Here is a 20,800-nt window from a genome sequence, read left to right on the forward strand (position 1 = left end):
AATGTCAGGATTTAGAAGACATTTGCAGAAATGTCTTCAGGTCTAAATGGGTTAAAGTGGATAGCAAAGCTTAGAAAATAGCTTAAAAAAATACAGTGAAAAGAGAAATCCACTACTTGAGCATGAATAGTTTATTATTTTTCTGAACTGCGCTTTCTGGGGCTTCAGACTCAGAGATACCAGCCTCAGAGAATGGAATGATACAGAACAGGCGTTCAATCATCAAATACATGTTTCATTGATATGAGGTAGAAAATGTAGGGTTATGACAAACTTGAGCAAAAACTGAATGTATTTTTGAATAATCATTCAATCACCATATCCGAAGAAATTCGTATTACATGAGCGAATACGTACACTTATAAAACTTTAACCATACTATGCTTAATCCATAAAGCAGAAAAAAAAAACACACGCACACCCTTTAGCATGGTGACTGTTCATGGTTAGTATTTTAAAGCCACAACATTTAAATCAACATTTTTCATACAGCATTTAATAAAATGCATTTAATGTCTTCATGCACTGCAATGCACTATAAAAAAATAACAATAATGCTCCTTGTTTAAGGGCAGACAGTGACAAGATTATAAAACTCCGCTTAAAAAGGACATGCACTCATTTTTAATGAAATTACACGTACAAAGGTCTGTTCACTTGAGTGCCTTTAGAAACAGTCTTTACAGGTTTTAAACCCACATATTACAATTTACATTTATTTTATGAGAACGTAATCGCAGCTGACTTAATTTAATTTGACTTCATCTGTGTCATTCATGATACTGCTGATGCTCTTCTTTGCCAACGATATCATCAACACAGTATGCAAGCCTATGCATACTGCTACAGCCTAATCGATACTCTGTCATACACAGCGCAAAAATGACTGATCTACATATTCACAATGCATCCAATTAGGACACATTGTGAGCTTGCCTCAAGTGCATTGGTGCACTTCAGGCTGAATCAACTTTTTTACTTTCATTAAAAAAAAAACTAAAAAAACTCACAAACCTGCCCAAAACATACTTTAAGTACACTTAATTGGACGTATTGGACACATTAATTTGTTCACAACAAATCAGATTTAAAGTTTTAAAGCAAAACAGGGTTTTAGTCAGCATGAATGCAGCGGGACACCAGAGGCTGATGGATGTGCACTTAACAGAATACAAATGCCACAACAATGTATAAACAGTAGCAACGGAAGTAACCATATGAAGCAAATACTTGAAATTTGCAGATTCCTTGTAGGAAAAGACGCTATTTGATAAATATAGCACATAGAAAAAGCAGATGTACAAAAGCAAGGCTGACATTAAACTACAGCATGATAATTAAACATAACTGGAGGAAAAACAGCATAGAATTGATTGTCATAAAAGGGAAAAAGTGATGTGTGGTAATTGCACAGACTCCTATGCCAGAAATAGTTACACTCTACATAAAATCTGTGATACTATTCAGAACAAAACCATCCACTGAGAGAGCTTTTATTTTAATAAGCTCTATGCACAGCAGCTATATTGGAAATTGAGCCTCTTCCTTATTTCCTTCACAGTTACCAAATATGCTAATTAAGGCTCTGTTCCATTCTGGTCAAACAGAGTCAGGGTGCTGATGTTGGCTCACTGGAAACACTTGCTACACCAGTGGGTCTCAAAGTGGGGACCCACTATGGTTCCTTGAAGGGGCTCCAAATGGCCCCTTACAAATGGAACCAAATGGACCCGTAAGGGTAATATTTAGCTGATTGTCTCATTAATGTCTGGCTGATGAGATTTGAGACTAACTTGGGAGTATTCCAATGTTTTCTTCTTTTAAATGCAGGTTTGAAGACTTCATAGATTTGTTTGACAGCACGGTCATCATCAGTGTGTTAAAGGTAGGGTAAGTGATATTTTCTGGTTAAAACAAAACGTATTTTTGTTAAAAGGTTAAAGCACTATATTCTAATAGTAACCATTGTTGTGTGTTTGTTCAGTAACAGGAGTCTCCCATCTCTTCAGGTGGGTGGAAACATTTCACTTAATCAAAGAGTACCTATTTATCAGCTTCAATTGTAGTGTTCCAATTTTATCTGCTCATTTATTTTAGTGCCATCACTTCCAATTTCACTTGTTTAATCTGTTTTCTGTACAAGTTCTCTCTCCTGATTGGATTAATATCCAGAACTGAAAATGCATTTTGTTTACTAAAGAGCAGGAGTGACGGGAGACTCCTGCTACTGAACAAACACTATATATATATAGCTATTTAACACTTATTTTAACCAAAAAATATCACTTACCCTACTTTTAAATATTTGTATTTGCTAATGATATGTTGGATTCATGTTAATGTGTATTTCCAGACATTAACTTCAAAACTAAAAATGCTGGCCCCACCTCTGGCTTAAGGGCTACACACACCGTCTGCGAACGCCGCGCGTCAAAACAGCCGCCTCGCCTCGCTCCGATACGCCACTGTTCTATTTTCCAGGCGTTGCCGCGTCGCTGCGCACCCGGTGTGTGATGGGCTTCAGATGAACTAAATGTCTCAATAAAAGTTAAATAGAATAAATCTAACCATCAAATGGTTTTGAACATCGGTTCTGTGTAAATTATGAATGGAGTTTAGAGTGGAGTGACCATACAAAATGGCTAATTAATCTGAATATTTCACAGATTAGACACTGTACTGAGGTTAGTTGCCATTAAACTGAGTTAATTCTTGTACCTGATTTAGCTGTTAACCTTTCATGTATATTAGGAGGAAATAGTTATTATATAACTAACTGTACAATGAACAAGTGCTCCTGGTTGTACAAAATCTTAACTATGAAAAACATTTAAAGAAAAACTGAGAAACAAAACAAAAATTATGTATTATAACACACATTTTAAACATTCAGAGAAATCTTATTTAGTTTTAAATTATGACTTCTTGTTTTAAGTTACAATCCTTAATTTGTTAACCACTGTTACATACACGATATCTGCTCTGTCGGGTGGAATCCTCATATGTACAAAACTGTTACTTTTCAAGATTCCAATTCAAAATAGCAAAATAAATAATATATATATATATAGATATATATATATATATATATATATATATATATATATAGTATGTAAGAGGGTTCCGCCCGACAGCAACAATATCTTTTTTCTTATGTCAGAGTATGAACTGAAAGCGCAAAAGTGACCACTGCATTAATAAAGTTCCAATTCAACATACAAGCCTATTTTAGTGCCAAATGTTGACAAATAATACAAATGCAGACATTGTGTAGCTTCAACTCTTCTTCACTGTGCATTTTACTGTAGGTAGGTACCAAGACATCCTTTAGGTATACCTTTTAAAATGGATAAACCTCTAATCCCACCTTTAACCTTTCTATTATTTTTGTATTAAGGACTGTGCTTGAACATACTGTACAGCTTTCTGGTATTACTGTAGAAATGGGTGTTAAATGGTATATTTAAATATATAGTATATCTGTATATATCTATATATACACACTACTCATCATGATGAGTGTACAGCAACAGGCTTATATAAGACTAAAATAACTTGAAAGACTTAAAGGTTAAATGATCATGTAAGGAAATGAACAAAGTGCGATAAACCTAGAATGAGACCAGGAAACGGAGACAATGGTGTGGAAAGCGCTCTTTCATAGGAGCGCAGTGCCATGAACGCTCACGAGTGGCTCCAAGAAGCATCTCCTCTGGAGATGTTTCCAGCCCTCCTCATCCTGGTGTCAACACTAACAACTGTCCAACCTGAGCCCAATTCATTTCAAACCCGACCTACAAGCTCACAAATCGTTGCATTCGCAACGTGTTGCGAGCTCGTAAGTCGGCTATTCACACCATCGCGTGACGGGGCATAAAGTAGGCTTCAGTCTTACAGCGATCCCTGAATGGCTTTACGGCACACACCATTAGAAAGGTCTTTACACATCGGGAGCACAAAAATCGATGTCAAGTTACTTTGCATCAAAAGTATTCATATAGCCTATTCGCTGTGAAAAATCTACCTCATTCTGAATAGCCATTGCGTCACTTTTATGTAGTATTCTGTGTGGATGTATTATTTATTCATTCACACAAACGGAAAATTTATTTTTGCCCGAATAAATCGCACAAAACAAAAGGCCCCCTGTGTGTAAAGACCTTAAGACAAGCGGCACTGCACCGATTTGTATAGTTGTTCTTCTAGGACGTCAGTCCGTAGCATCGGGTTCTGGGCTGCTGTACTCAGCGTTTTCCATCTTGAGAATGTAGGGAATGATGCTGTCTATTGAGACGTTACCTATTAATCCTGTGAAGAAGAGCTCCTCTGTGATGCTGGAGTTCATTAGACGCAGGGCCGGGAGTCGCGTCAAGATCCGGGTTAATCTGTTGAAACCATAGAAAGATTTCTTTAGATGGGTTGAAACCATAGAAAGATTTATTTAGATGGGTTGCTGGTAGATGATTTGATAGTCCATCATTTTGCAATGTTTGATTCTGGCTGTAGAACTGTGATTCATGTCCTCCTCTCTCTGACATCAGTTTCCTATCTCTCTACTACGAATACACTCCACTCCATTATAGCAAGTTAAGTTTGATATCTGCTGCTATGCGTTGTCTCTTACAGTACTTGCACAAGACTGTATATTCTCTGATACATATATCTGCTTCTAAAGGACGTCTCTTACAGTGCATGCACAAGAGACTGTGATATTATGTCTAATATTTATTTATTTTTGTTAAGTTTTCCTATTATCTGACTTTCCCCCCCGTCAGCTTTCAGTCAGCTTGTAGACTGGCTATTTTCGGCATGCAATAACATCATACAGCAAAGTATAAATCTGGCTTAAACCCGTTTAGTCTCATTGCAAATCTTTGTTCTGAACTAGGCTTTAGGATGGCTCAGAGCTATGTGTACCTGTAAGTGTCATCGGGATAGGTCTTCTGCACATAGTCCTGCAGCTCCATTAGGGCTTTCTCCTGAAACTTCTCAATCTGGCTGCTGCTATCCAAGCCTGGGTGGTCTGGTGAGTGGCACACACAATAGCCATTCTCTGAAATGGTCAATGTATGCTTGTTCAGTCAGTAGTTTTGTTAAACAGTTCAGTCACTCCCACACGGGAGTTGCATTAGCTTAATTAAAATAAAATAGAATACAAACTTAATGCGCTCTCTAAATAGCAGGGGAATGTTGTGCTCATGTGCTGGGGATTGTGTTAGACTTTTGAGCAGGTCAGTGTAGGTCTCAAGCACAATAGCTTTTTGATTCTTCTCTCTGGGTTTAAGATATGGGCGCTGGATGGGCGCAAAATAACAACATGGCCTCTGGGCAAACAAAAAGACATCTGCGTCAGTTAGAAAATGCCAATGATAATTGCGCTGCTGCTTAGCATCATCTTGTGCCGGGTGGAAGATAGGGCCCTTTGTCTGAGACACCTCACACTACAGAATCATTTTGGCACATAATCAGTTCCGTACAGCCTCAAATGGGGAACACCTCCGTAATTGTACATCGGACACTAAATCAGGGTAATTATGCTCTAGTGTGGGGCCACCTTAAGCCCTATAATGACATGGCATGCAAAAACAGGTTGAAAGTGGTTAATAGTCCCTGATCAAGGTCTTTTCAACATACTGTACTCACCAGGACTGAACAACACTATAGCCTTTAGGTAGGCAAATTCGTAGCTATCCGTCTCCACTCGCATCATACTGTTACAGAACTCCTGCAACTTCCAGATGTGCTCCATCACCTGCTTCACCCTCTCCCCAGAAACCTTGTCTGAGACAGAAAGACAATCACCAATTTAGGGCCTGAACCTTCAGAATTTGCTCTTATTAACTTTATTTTTAATGTAATTCTTTTTGTGGATTTCGCCTTTATTTTTATATTTTTTATGGAGGGACAGATAGTAGGCTGACAGGAAATGGGGAGAGAGATGGGGGGGGTGACATGCAGTAAAGGCCGTCGGGATCGGGAGTCGAACCCGCAACCTAAGCCGCGGCCCAGGCCTTGTGAACTTTATTTAATCAAGCAGGGGCCTATTTCACGAAACTTGGATGAACTAATCCAGGATTTAAGCCAAAACCAGGCTTATTAAATCCTGGTCTGTTCAGCCTGGTTTATTCCATTCCACTAAAGCCAAGCAAGGCTTAGAATGGATCATAGCCAGGATCATAAAGCCTGGCTGAATGCAGAGTCTGGCTTTTCCTCTCTAGACCTTCGGTGGAACACTGATTTACAGATCCTTCTTCGTGGGGTATTATGGCAGCTTGCATCCTTAATAGTTGCATTACTGGCTACTGCCCCCTTCTGTATATCTTTGTCCTTGGCTGTTTTTCTGTCTTACACAAGCGGAGCAGCATTGTCTGAACTGGTGCCACGCTGTCACAGGCATCTAAACATATGTTTTCACTCCTAAAATGTTAACATAAAACGGTATGTGTATGTAAAAAAAAAGGGAGAGATTTCCAACTTTACAAGTAATTAAAATTGCGCAATTAAAAACAATATAACATGTTTACAATGTATTAGTTTGTGCTTAATCAAACAGTGCTTTACTGGCCTTGTTATGCAAGCGCACTTGTGAGATGATTTTGGAGCGCATGCGGTGATGCGGCATATGTGATTATGATATTATTTAAAAAAAGGCATAAATGGATTGCACGCCTTTATTTCCAAGTGACAATGACAAGCATACAGCTTGCCTATTTGTAGTAAGTACTAGCAGGCTATAGGCGTAAGGGGCTTAATCATTCACCATTTAAATAAGTGCTTAGACAGGTTTTGACAGTTTTGACAGTTCAGATAAAAGCGAGATCATTTTCGGGGCTCGGGAGGACGGGACCGCGGCGTGCGTCGCCAACACATACCAGCACACATGCAAGCGGCAAGCCTTCATCCATATGTTTATGATTCGTTCATCAATGATCAAATCAGAAATCACTACATAAACGTTGATTATGATGACTGCCTTGACGACATGATAGCCTCTCTCATGCTGCATGAGAGAGCTAGGCTATCATGTCGGCAGTCACCTACAGGACTTTAATATCACAGCAGTGCGCAGTCTTCGCCGTGCACTGCGCACGAATGGGTAAAATTAATATAGGCCAGCCTACAAACTAATTCCATTCATGGCGATGCGATGTCGATGTGTCATGTATATGCGTGCATGCGTGGACATGACAGCAAGGCAAGCGAGAGGGAAACAGACAGGGTAGGCCTACAACTTTATTTAATTCATGCAGGTGTTCGTTCTTTATTTATTTAACAAGACACCAGTTAGTTGGGCTTGCAAGTTGCGTGTGCTTCTGTGTGTGTGTGTGTGTGTATGAGAGAGGTGGGTGAGGCGGGCAGCAAGGCACGGGAGAAACTTTTCCCACAGGTCGTATTTCATGTGTTCAGTCGCAAAAACGAGGGCGAGGCTTGATTTCATAGGGCGTGCCAGATAGATTTCAGCCTTCACATTTATTAACGTCAGAACGAAATTAAGGAAGGATCAGCTGTTTGCGATCACTTTATAAATGCCGTGGCGACGTGGGTGTACTACGAAACCTGCACTCGAATCTGTGGCAGATTTTACACTCAATTGATAAATGAGGGCCTTAATCTTCTAAAATAAATACTGCTGCTGTAATTAAAGAGAGAAAATACTGGATATAGTGGATAGACTGAATGATTAACTACCCCACAAATATAGTCTACATTTTACCACTACTCTTAACTTAAAACTTCATAATGAAATAGTCATAAATGTAACAGAATTCTTAATATTGTAAGCATAATGATATTGTAGCATTGTGATATTTGGCCATACCTCCCTCTGAGGGAGCTACCTTTGGGGAAGGGGTTGTTGCCCAGACAGGGGCCAGACTGGTGAACTGTTGGTCATGGGTTCAATAGTGGGTGAAATGTTGCAATGGTAATATGTTGTAAAACAATGAGTAATGGTAATATTTAGTAATGTTTTCAATGTTACAAAAAAAAATCATTGGTTTGTGATCAGATTGAATGCTTAATGAACAGTAAAGACATCAGGATTAGGTTAAACCTGGCTGTTAGCCTGGTCCGGAGCAGGTTAAATCCAAAGCATTAGTTTCCATGGGAACTAATATGGCATTGCTTTCATGAAACTGAATCAAGCCTCAGGATATCTGTTAAATCTGGGTTTAATCGCTAATCCAAGTTTCGTGAAATACGCCCCAGGTTACTTACACATAACAGCTGTTAAATTCATAATGGCACAGCTAGTTAGACTAAACAAAAGAAGTGTAATTCCATGCACTATAATACACCAACTACTGGGTGCCAATCATTTCACTGAAGCATTTACATGCATAACGTTAATTATGGTAATAATCCGGGTTCACATGTTTTACTCAAATCAGGTTTCTCCGTAAAGGTTTGTAAATACTTCCCATGTGAAGTGAAGTTGTTGCATCTTGTGGCACAATAAGAAATTGATTGTACCTTGATTTAGGAAATTAGATAACAGCGTATACATGCCGATTTCAATGACCAGTGTACTGCCTTAATAATTGGAGTTTGATCTGTATAGTGCCCAGTCTGTCCACATAAATGCACTCAATACAGTATAGCTCATTATGAGGTATGAATGCCATCCTACCATCCTGAATGCTGCTTTGCAGGTGGTTGATAATGGCAGCTAGGATAGTGGAAAGGTTCATCACATGAGCACACTGAGCAAGACCCAGAGTGAACAGCTCATTCCAGCAGGCTCGTATCAAACTGGTGTTCACCTCCTGACTAAGAGAGAAAGAGAAAGAGGGGCGGGGAGTGGGGTGAATAAAGGAACCATAACGTGCTCACTCTTTTGCAGTGGTTACAAATGTACGCATAACACAAGGAGAAGCTGTCTGCGCTACTGACGAAACAGATTGTGGATCCGCTGTTGCCAGTTGCCACCTATAATGATATGCCAAAGATAGGGACGCCAGGTTGATAGTGGTTAAGGTGTCATAGTGCGTTCTCACCCGAGGGCTAAGAAGGCGGGGATGGAGCGTGCCCAGTGCATGGAGAGGAAGAGGAGGCGGGATGCGGACTCACAGATGTAGTGCACATTCAGATACTCAGGCATTGGACTGGGCATAGTCAACTGGAGGAACGAGATTAAAGTAAGAGAGTGAAATTGTTAAAAAAAAGTTCATTATTTTATTCAAGCCTACAGCATTCGACGACCGACGCCAAACCTTTTTTTCAGCTTGGGCAGGTCTTCTCAGAACGAAGGTAGTTTCTCGGGGACAAAAGTGTTTTATACTCTGGAACTGTGGTTTTACCAGATTCTTTGCCGTTTGTTGTTCACATCAATCTCCAACGTGCTTTGGTATAATTTGTCAGTAGGTTTCACCGTTTGTACTGACAGACACGGTGGACAAAGTGTGTGCCGATTAATGAATTGCCATCTGGTTGAGTTTGTAGTTGCTCAGAGAGGGATTATAGAGGTGTGTACCAGCCATCCTTCAAAACTGTTCATGGTACTACACTGGCAGAAATAAAACAATACAATGCACGACCGCATTGAGTGTCTGACCAATCACACACAATGTTGAGACCTGCCAAAGCAACAAAAAATAATTGTTCGGTTGGCGAATGTGGTAGCTTTAAAAAAGTTAGGGTAAGTGATATTCTTTGGTTAAAACAAAAAGTGTTTTGTTAAAAGGTTACAGCACTAATTTATTTCAATGTAGAGTGTAAGTTCGTCTCTCTCTTTTCAGGTGATGAGTACTTTTTCAGCTATCAGGAGAGAGTACCCATTTATCAGCTAAGATTTATACTGTTCCAGTTAAAAAATCTTCTGCTCATTTCTTTGTGTCACCACTTCCAATTTCACTTACCCAATCTTGGCGGGAACCCCTTTTGGCGTTCTAACCCTTCTGGGGTTAGAACATGCTATATAAATATCTGAAGTTTTTCAGAAATCTTAGGTCAGGATTTAGAAGCGTTTTTAGAATTGGCCTCAGTCCAAAATGGGTTAATCTCTCCTGATTGGATAGAATTGGTATCCAGACTTGAAAATGCAATTTCTGTTTAGAGACAGGCAGGCCCCCGTTACTGAACAAACCCTCTATCTATATCAATGAGCCAGGTCTATCATAATATATAGAGCTCAGCTATTTAATACTTATTTTAAGAAAAGAATTAAGACTGAAGCATACTACATTAATTTACCGCTGTCTACCTGCGAGTTGACTGGATGCTGCGCCCACCTTAAAGCCGACGTGCGTGTCTGTCAGCAGTGGCCCCTCCACCTCGATGATGGGGCTGTCCTGATCATGGCTGATCAGCTGGATGGTGGCTCCACTTTCACACTCCCCTTTAGCTGCCAGGCTCTGTCCCACCCCTGTTTCTGATGGGTTGAGGGCTTTAGCCAGGGTGTCAAAGGCACTGTTTGTAAGACACCAACACACATGACAACAACACCCAAATATAACGCAGGTAAATACAAATGCGCACACATGCGCACACACACACACACACACACACACACACACACACACACACACACACACACACACACACACACACACACACACACACACAATGTGAGAGTATGGCTGAAGGCTTAGTAACCACTCAAGAGCACGTGAAATGCATACTAAATTTGGGAAATATTACAGTACGCAATAATGGACAACAACATTTTGCGTATTACTTTGCGTAGCATGCAGCGACCAAACCTCTGGTGTGATGTCTTGTCAATTACTCTTCCATAAAACAACTCTAGAATGTAGTCATTTGCTGAAACCTATTTGACATGTCCAATAAACAATGTTTAATGCTATACAAATTGATGAACAGGAACATGTAGGTGTAGTGTAGTACCTGAGTTTTGTCACAAGATGGGGCACTTTCCTAACATTCCATGATAAGTATGTGTATGCAACTATGCACTGAAAAGTAAGTTGTAAAATAGCATACCAATTAGTATACAGCCAGTAGTATGTGATTTTGGACAGATCCTTTATTCAATCACTGTCAGCTGTCAGGAGACCAACTCTTAAAAGAGACAATAGTGTTCATCAACTTGAAAAGTGTTCGTCACAGTACTGCTAACTGACCGTGTAATCTCACTGTCGGACTGCTCCTCCCTCTGGTTATCCGAGGTATCACCATTGTTTAGGTTGTCTTTCAGGGAGTCACTGAGGTTGGCTAGGGATGTCACCACGCTGGCTAGTGTCCCCAGGCCCCCCTGCCCAGACTCCATCTGGAGGGGTCACAACATATGTAGCCATGCAAATGATTAGCCCACATTTAGAGACTTGGAATGTGCCTGCTAGAAACAGTGCACCAGTAGAAAATCATATAGCCTACCGTAAAGCAATAAAGTTGCCAGCACTCCAATTTGAAAATACACATCTTTAGAAATAGGACTAGATTATCCACTTTTACTGTTTTTACAACACCACTGACTAAAATGAAATTCATTTTCTGAGACACACGCCACCACATATAGTCCACAAAGACTTGTCCAGCAGCAGGACAGACAGTCATTAGATGCTGTACCTCTGAGTCGGTAGCCAGCAGCAGTGTTCCATCAGCCTGGATGAGAGGCTGCTGAATGTTCACCAGCATTCCCTGGTCTAACAGACTGGATCTGCACGGGATACACAGCCATCAGCCACGTGTCAGTATCAAAAGGTTCCAAAACATATTGCATTATTATGTGATGGTTCCCGGAAGAATTGAACCATTTTAATCTCTAAATCTTCAACAAGTGTGGTGTGACACTGACAACTTAGAGAAGGGAGGGGGAAAAATGTTTAAACAGTATTCCAGGATTCCTAAATGTTGTGTTTGAAGCTTTGAACTAGAACAAAAACGCCAGATCACCACGTCAGTGTCACACTACATTGTTTGTATTCAGCTATCCAGCAGAGTAAAGATGGCATCAATAAACCTAGACTCACATTAGACTGAGGACAATCTGAGAGATTCTGTTGCTAAAACTGGGTGGAAACAATGAATTAAGTTTAAAAAAAAGAAGTGCATTGCAGAAGCAAAGTCTGCGGGGGCGGTCATTCATATTGATACAATGGCATGATTGTTTTCTTGATGCTGTTCTAGCAACAACCATGGATTTAAAAGTCCCCAGAGTAGAGTCCCCAGAGTAATCAAACTATTGTTTCATTAATATTTCTAAATGAATCAAACAATATTTGTCATTGACAGGTTGTAACTGTAGTGTGCGCTGCTAACGCTGTGTATATCGTCATTGTTAGTGTCCGGTAGAAATCTTGTATGTCCATAACCAACCTGTGTTCCAACTTATCAAATGTAATTAGTCAGTCACAAGCTCTTCTAAATACTTGCAATTGGTTAAATATTTATAAAGCCCAGACAGACTTAAACACTACTTTCAACCTGGTGTCTCTATCTTGGACATGGCATTATAGGTGAAAATGTTCAAATAAGATTTTCTCACATTTTCAAAATATAACAAAAACAAAAGTGAAATAGCCAATACATTTGCATGACATACTATGAGACTTTATTATTTAGAGTTTAACTATGTTACCATGATACTATGTTATCCAGTATATGTACCATACAGATGGATAAAACATCAATTAAATAGAGCTTCCCCGATTGGGGCTTAAATATCACTTACCGTGAGCCTTCTGTGTCTGTGTCAGAGATGAAGGTTGGTGTTGCGATGAGAGGGCTGTTGAGGTCTTTGCGGATATAGATCTTCTGGGTTGAGGCAGCACAGTTGGCGTGTCTCTCTCTGGGCACAAGGTCAATGGGCTTCCTCTCACTCTGTACAGCTGTCGACACCAATACAAAAACAAGTATAGTAAACACTAAACAGTACAAATCATTTCAGCGGTTCCCAACCGTTTCTGGATCAGGGCAGACTTGAAATTCTGGAAGGTTTTCAGAGCATTTTAATGATCAATCAATTGATTGATTGTGTTCTGGCTTGAATCAATGGAACTAATGTAGTATACTTTAAGTTCCTATTTATCAATATCACAATGAAAACACATTTTTCTAGGTTTTAAGGAGGAAATACCACAAAAATGTTTGAGGGGTCCCTCCTATGCACAGCTGTGTGTGTGTGTGTGTGTGTGTGTGTGTGTGTGTGTGTGTGTTGTACCACGGAATGTGATGATTTGATTGGCTGATGTATGATGATGTATGATAATAAGAGTGCTCCTAACTTATAATTGTTTTTACATTTTAATACAAATATACTACGTTATATTATCATCAAAATCGTGTTTTGCAAATTATTTGGGGACCCACACGTAACCTCATGGACCACCAATGAGCCCCAGTCCTCAGGTTGGGAATCACTGCATCAATGTATTCACCAGTGTGACTCATCATCATGACTACTTACTTGCGCTCTAACAGTCAACTATTATTGAACGTATTCATGCGTGATACTAGGATGGCACAAACTCACACTCCATCTTCATCCCCATCTCAAGGCACTTCCTCAGCCGGCAAAACTGGCAGCGGTTACGGTGATGTTTGTTGATGACGCAGTCCTGTTTACTGCGGCAGCTGTAGGTCAGGCTCTTTCTCACGCTCCTCTTGAAGAAGCCCTTACAGCCCTCACAGCTGACTGCCCCATAGTGACGCCCTGAACACATACATGTAGTAGATGTGTGCGAGTGTGTGTTGTTTTAAAGCCAGATTTTCCAGGTTAAATACAATTGTTGTAGATGCTTAAGGAAAGGACCATCTCTTAAACCTCCACACCTTATTATAATATGGCCAATATTATAATAATTAACAATTTCACAGTGAACCCTTAGCCTGCCTCAAGTAGTGACATGTCTGGCACCTGTTGACCTATACAAACGATTTATAAAACAGCGATCAAAATGCCATATAAATAAGTGAAACTTTAAACATTTTTAAAACCAATGTTTAGGAAAGCTGACAAAAGAAGACGTATTAACCCATTTAGACCTGACACCAGATTCTACATGTCAAGGACCCCCAGAATTATATGTATTTGGCCGCCGACCCCATCTGAAAATGTGTTGTTCATAGCAGAGCTTGTATATCTGCTATTTTTCAACAGCTAAAGAATAACATAATGCTTAAAACACCAAAAGGGGTTCCCACCCAGAATGGGTTACATTTTTGGGCTGGTGCACCTCATTGAAGAGGTTACTGTAGGACGGTACACCAGTGCAAACAATGTGTAGTTAGTCTCAAGCCCTAATTGGGTGAGCTAACAAGCGTGCAAGCAGTGCGTGTTCAGTATGTAAAGCTGGAAGTACCTGAAGCCTTGTCTCCGCAGACCACACAGTACTCCACTGGCTGCGGTCGGTTCAGATCCCCCGCCTGCCCTAGCAGCCGCTCCATCGATGCCGCATCTGTGACAATCTGGGAAAAGGGTACACGGTGCAGTCAGACAATCTCCTCTCTAATTCAAAGTCTGTCCTTAATACAGTTGCGGTATCACCAGGGCCATCAAACTCCGCGGGTGCGCAGGAGCCGAAGCACCCGCTGGCAAAATAATAAGCCAATAATAATAAGTTGCGGGGCGGGTGGGCACCTTAAAATATATAGGCTACTCTAAGGTGGGCACCCACTGTCGTTATAGGAACCTTCCGCCACTGGGTATCACTGGTGGCACAGCTTTAAAGTATCAAGAGTAGGACACACCAGAATCACACATGCCTCCAGCCACAAATACCACATCTTATCATGGTTGTGACGTAGTTTTAGAGTTTAGACCAATGATTCTCACACTTCTTAATTTTAAGAACCCCCAGTTTTATATATATGAGGCCATCGACCCCCATTTTAAACTTTTTTTATTTTATTTTTTTATCTCTGGGACCCCAATCTACCCTCTGTACAATGTACCCTCCTTACAGGTCCATTTGGTTCTATTTTAGTTAGTTAGTTCCTAATGATCAATCATTTAGCTGGGGATCCCCTGGAACCCGCTCAAGGACACCTGGGTGTCCCCCGGGCCCCACAATGAGAACCGGTATTATAGACAAACGTGTACCTGTATCCTGCCGGGCATGAGGCCGTCTGCAGCAGTGAAGATGAGCTGCTTTGTGTTGTGGCTGTCCGGTGAGGCCAGGATGACCTTGCCCGCACCAGCGCCATCCGCAGTGGTCAGGATGAACTGCTGCTGCTTGGCAGCACTGGACGGGTTCATCGCTGTCACGATCTGGATCTTCTGCCCCGTCTGCTGCTCAGTTACAATCTGACAGCGACGAGCAAGGAGACACATGCAGGGAAAAGGAATAGATGGATGTCCATGATTTGCCTTGATGATTTAAATCGATAATCAGAGTTGTAATCGATTAATTACCATCAGTTATTAAAACCATCAGTTGATTCATATTATTTCTTTGCTTATTTAGTTTTTCTTTATTTACTTTCATTAGAAAGTCGGGCTACTATCTGATAAACACTGTATATTGTCTTATTTATTTATTCAATCTATAGCAGTGCAGGGTATGTAGCTAGCTCTCCACCGCACCGACGTCGGAAAGGGTTGGAAATCGTCTGTTGCCGACAACCTGCTGACAACTTTTTGTAGCTGGTGCCGTGCCGTTGGGTTGTGACTTCTAGTTGAACATCGAATGCTGACCGAAGTTTCAAGAGAAGAATTGTGAAAAACCTACTCAACAGTGGCAGGTAATCAATAGCCTAAATAACAAATCTATACGTTTGTTTTAAGATAGATACGATCTGAATAAAAATAATAAAATGATTTAATTATAAGGATGATTGAACATTATGATGATCTGGTGCAGATGGAGTCAGCAGGCAATTGCCGTTAAGAAACCTGTGTTGGCGAGGGTCTGGAACACTGGACCAAATAACTACCCATTTGGAATAAAGTTGATCAGAGGGTAGGCTGGCGAGGCAACGTGATGTTGTAATGGCCCTTCTGGCTTTTTGTACCTAAGATTTTCCCCCAAGGCACCACTGGTATTGGTATTTAGTGGCCTAAATCAGACAAAATCTGAATATTATTAGCCAGTATGACATTGAATCTTGATGGAATGAAAAGAGTAGAGGAATGATGTATAGACCTATGACATGAATCAAGCTTGATACATATTAATAAACACGTGCATATTTCTCTTGATGAATTCCTTTTGCTTGTTGAAAAGTCTCGTTGACAGAGCATTAGTTTTTTCCCTCTTGTCTGCTGCTGTTGAAGGAGCAAGCCTACATACCTGTAGGCCAGAGACATTGAAAATCACACATTTGAACTAATAACATAATATTCTCAAGTACCAACGAACTTGGCAGACGCATGGAGAACCGGGATGACTGGAAACAACGACGGAGGGCAACCTAAAGAGAGAGAACTACTACTACAACTATGTCTATGACTAGAGGCATCGCAAAAATGCTATGTCTCGCTTTTTTTACCAGCTTCCGCCCTCTTGAGCAGTGCAGGCTCCTGCTAACTACTGCCACCTCCTGGTATGGAGTTGTTATTTCATGTGATTTCCTCTCACAAATGCGCACAACAAAGTACCGTCGGCCGAATTTGCAATAAGAAAATCACACCCGTGTGAACTGAGTGGTGCAACTCCCCTCCCCTCCTCTCTCTCTCTCATTAGCAGGCAACAGTGCAGCACTCTCTCTCCGTTTCTGGCACAACAGCGCCCCTACTGGTACTAATAGTCATACTCGTGCTCATTAACCAACACAGACACACAGGTGAACACACAGACACACATAGGTGAACACGGACATTGCTGGTTGTAGGAGTGGTCAAAAAATAAATATTTCAGACTCCGACTACAACAGAGTGCCACTGCCAGTCTGTTTTGCACTGTACCTGTATTCGCTGTGGTGTTGAAGCGGGCTCAGTGGAGATCACCTGGAAGTGTTGCAGAGGACCACTCATCACTGAATCTGCAGGAGGGCACATATATGAGACTGAGTTACAACAAGCTTCAACACCAACACGTCCAATTCAAATAAACTGCAGCAGGCACACTGTTAACTCCTCTGACATCTAGTTGCGATCGGTCAAACTAACGACGACAACACTAATGACGACGGTCACTGAACCTGAGGCTGAAACTGACGTGTTTTTCCAAGGCAACGCAGAAGACAGAATACACCACACGTAAGTGCATACTGCAAATCATTACTTAGGTTAATCAACAGTTAATCAAACTAATCAATTAAAAAAAAGACTTGAGTCGATATGCAGGGATAAAATATAGTAATCTTAATTTTCATTAGTTTAAATATATATATATATATATATATATATATATATATATATGAGCCATTTTTTCTATTTTGGTCCGACACCGCTGTACGACGACTAATCAATTGAGTTGATTATAAAAAAATCATCATTATCTTGACACACACTCACTCTCTCTCTCTCACCTCTACCACCTGCTCAGTGGCCACTTTCTGCTGAGCAAGCAGCTGCAGGTTGGTTGTCATGGCGATGTAAGGTCATCAGTGAGGTCTGTTTGGAAAAACGCCAAAGTTGTGTGTGAGACCTAGAAGTGCATCCTAGCACAAGGGTTCCAAAACTTTTCAGGCCGTGAACCCCCAAAATAATCATATTTGAACTGGAGACGCCCCCACCCTGACAAGCACTTGGAATGTAGTAGTTGAGAAATTCAATTTTGTTTGACTCAGTTCCACAGATAAATATTATGAAAATAGCTGATCTACAAACTCACAATGCCTCGCAATGTTTGTTTCCTTCTTTCGTAATATTTGACAATTTGGCCAATTTGATAATAAAATAATAAAAATCACACCCCAGTGTGAAGTGAGCGGTGCCTTTGACAAGTTGATCTGCTGCACACACTTATCAAGTACATGACGATGTGACGTAATAGTACTAGTAATAGTAATTTTGCCATTGACTTGAATGGGAATTGGGGGTGGAATTTTTTACTTAAGATACACACAGTCACTTGTTGGAGCACCTCTCAAAAAGAAGATCTTAAAAGTCATTAAATTGTAACATTAAAAACCTTTCACTCCCCTCTGGTGTGAGGGTCAGGGTAGTGCAGTAGAACAGGGGTTCTCAACGTTTTGTAAAATAATTTGTGAAACCCCCCCCAAATAATTTGGCGACCCCTGCAGTAGAACACCTGAAATAGCAGTTGACAGCATCTCACTCACTGGCACTGGAATGGGGGTGTGCTGTTTTTTGTCCCCCCACCTTTCAGTCTGGCCACTCCGACCAAAGTAATTGAAATGGGCCATTGTCTAATGTCTGACGCATGCTCCGCTTAACAAAAGAAGATTAGCTGGATCTAAATATCCAGCGAATCCAGTGTTCAAGGGTTTTTATTAAAGAAACATTAACCCATTCTGACCGGGAACCCATTTTGGTGTTGGCATCATGTTATGCTTTAGCTATTGAAAAATAGCAGATCTACAAGCTCATATCGCGCCACCGAGTGGCGCGATACGAGCTTGTAGGTCTGCTATTTTTGAAAAATTCGAAGAACGACTGACATTTTTAGAATCTGATCTCAGGTCAGAATGGGTTCATCAGACCAGTGTGTGTCCAGTGGAAACCTGGTATGAATCTGATCTCAGGTCAGAATGGGTTAAGAACGTAGTTAAAGGGCTTAAACTTATATATATTATATCAAGACATCCTCTGCAGGTGATTATTTTTGCAGTGTTGCAGTTTGGAAGCACTCGTTTTTGTTAACGGGTCGCGCTGCTGCCTCCTGCATTATGTGCAAATTCGAAACAGGTGGTACGCAGGGCCGTTCAGTGACATACGACGAGTGCTTCCAAACTCCAGAATCACCTGCACAGAATTTCTTGACAGAAAGTAGCTCATAACATGTCTACGGTGGATTTTTATGAAAAACAAGCTCGGCAGATTGAAAGAGGATAATTCAAGCTTGGACTACAGCTGCAATGTTGGTGAGTTTAACGTCATTTAAGACAAGCAGATCGCAAACCAAATTGGATGAGTAAGGAGTCAATGGAGGGTATTGCAACTCTAGATTCATCCCATTATTAAAAAATCTAGCGTTGCAAATTGCGGCTAACATTGACTGTGACATTCAAAAAGAAACACTGCTGTTGAGGGGCACTAGCCCCTCCTATATAATACAGGTTTAATGTTTGTTTTTAGTTCAATGTTTGTTTTAAAAACGCCATTGACAATAAAGAGAATTTAATGTTTGTTTTGTCTCAATGTTTGTTTTACATCATCATGTTGTAAGATGATAAGAGCGCCCCTCACTTCACACAGGTGTGGTTTTTGGATTAACTGGTGACATGATCTTTGAAAAGTGATAAATGCCATGCCTCATGTCCACTGCACTAGCCCCCATTGGTTGAGGAGGAAAATGTTGTGTGCTGATTGGCCGGACAGATGATCAATCAATACTTTCTTCCATTATGGTTAAAACACAGGACAAAATGGAGAGCCTGGCAATCAGCCAGTAATAGGGTGCCGAAGCCAGTTATTAGAAGCATTACAGTAATTTTCTTATCAGACCAATATGTCAAAAATATATATTGACAGCTACGTCAATATGGTGGGAATAAAAGTAAAACGCCATTATGTTAACAAATAAAGGGTTCCTTGCGCATTAGAGCATTAAAGCCAGTTCCTGTCCCCGGGATGGCAAAGGTAAAAGGGTCGAGTTCACTGCTGCAGGAAGCTAGGCTAACAGCTAATGTTAGCTTCTTTAGCTGAACAGCCGTGTACTGCTGTCCTGTCCGTTCCCCTTTTGGGATCTTTATCTTAAAACTTATCTTGAACATTTGACTTGGGTTCTTCTAGCAGTACCAAAGAGAACATATCTACAAGATCGCGCCTCGCATCGCGACGCGTCGTTGTTAGCTTGTAGATCTGTTCTTTTTTTGGGGCAGAGAGGGCTGCTACTACACCGACTGGCTCTCACACCCAGCCCCGGTCTCCCAGGCATCAGTGTCGGTCTAGGGGCAGAGCACGCCGCGGCTAGCCGTCTAAAAGCTAACGGTGTGAGTTGATCTTTTCTATTGTTTTGAATGAGGAAAGAAGCAGCAGACTTCACTTACCTCCTGCGTACCTCCTGCGGGTTGTTGTGGAGATGCACAGATTTGTATTAAAGTTCCAGGGTGTTTTTAATATAATAAAATGTTTGTTTTGGTTTTCTTCTTCTGTTAAAGGTCATAGTTCGTGACCCCCGCCGCACCGCCTTGCCAGTGCGTTGAGGTCGTTGAGAGGTTTTTTTCCCTCCTCCTGTCTACGCCCCCACCTCCCTGCACAAGCGAGCCAGACAGCACTGACGTCATCCCGTCTGCATGAAATAACCTGTCAAGGGAGTTTATTAATTAAATTCTTATTTATCCAATTATTGAAGGGTGTGTAACTATAAATGAAATATGAAAAAATATAATATATATATATATATATATATATATATATATATATATATATATATATATATATATATATATATATATAGTTTTATTTTGTTAAACGTATTAAGTGACAAATAAATCAATGGGAATGTAATCTTTGTAGGACAAAATGCCGATTTTCTCAGACACACACATGACGTAAATGCATGTACAGTATGGGGAGAAAGGGGTGTGGGGGAACTCAGACTTAATTTACACGGGCCAGCCCAGTTTCGAATTGCAGCCGTCCGTAGGTGCTCTTTGAGAGCGGTTTTGAAGGAGTCAAGGGATTCCACATTTTTGTGGCATAGGCAAATAAGGCAACCCATCTGAACATCTATGTTCATGTTTACTATTAAAGTAAAGAGCTGGAGACATGGCACCTGTAGTGAACAAACACTGAATACACAGCTTTAGGGGGGGGGGGGGGGGGTTATAG

General features: G+C 40.8%; 1 protein-coding gene across 3 annotated transcripts; it reads right to left on the reverse strand.

Moving 5' to 3' along the window:
• Window positions 1-125: 125 nt before the first annotated feature.
• Window positions 126-20,174, reverse strand: nr2c2 (nuclear receptor subfamily 2, group C, member 2). 3 transcript variants are annotated; one of them, XM_080763989.1, is made up of 15 exons: window positions 20,017-20,174; window positions 17,371-17,455; window positions 16,805-16,846; window positions 15,002-15,205; window positions 14,262-14,367; window positions 13,433-13,612; window positions 12,632-12,788; window positions 11,527-11,617; window positions 11,082-11,227; window positions 10,230-10,407; window positions 8,997-9,118; window positions 8,630-8,769; window positions 5,644-5,781; window positions 4,918-5,023; window positions 126-4,385 (listed from the first exon to the last, which is right to left on the reverse strand). In XM_080763989.1, exons 2-15 carry the CDS (start codon window positions 17,428-17,430, stop codon window positions 4,211-4,213), a joined length of 1,845 nt encoding a protein of 614 aa, XP_080620115.1. In that variant the 5' UTR covers window positions 17,431-17,455; window positions 20,017-20,174; the 3' UTR covers window positions 126-4,210. The 3 variants fall into 3 exon arrangements, with proteins under 3 accessions (XP_080620115.1, XP_080620114.1, XP_080620113.1); XM_080763988.1 differs by having other exon boundaries at window positions 16,805-16,881; XM_080763987.1 differs by having other exon boundaries at window positions 4,918-5,053; window positions 16,805-16,881.
• Window positions 20,175-20,800: the final 626 nt, after the last annotated feature.

This window comes from Protomyctophum bolini (assembly GCF_963924005.1).
Source record: "Protomyctophum bolini genome assembly, chromosome: 5".
In the NCBI taxonomy this organism is placed as follows: Eukaryota; Metazoa; Chordata; class Actinopteri; order Myctophiformes; family Myctophidae; genus Protomyctophum; species Protomyctophum bolini.

Coding starts and splice junctions, on each gene's coding strand:
- nr2c2 (XM_080763989.1), bottom strand. CDS start 17,430: ATGACAACCAACCTGCAGCTGCTTGCTCAGCAGAAAGTGGCCACTGAG. Junction 16,847..17,370: donor CCACTGAGCAGGTGGTAGAG/GTGAGAGAGAGA, acceptor CAACACTTCCAG/GTGATCTCCACTGAGCCCGC. Junction 4,386..4,917: donor TATCCCGATGACACTTACAG/GTACACATAGCT, acceptor TGGTTTCAACAG/ATTAACCCGGATCTTGACGC.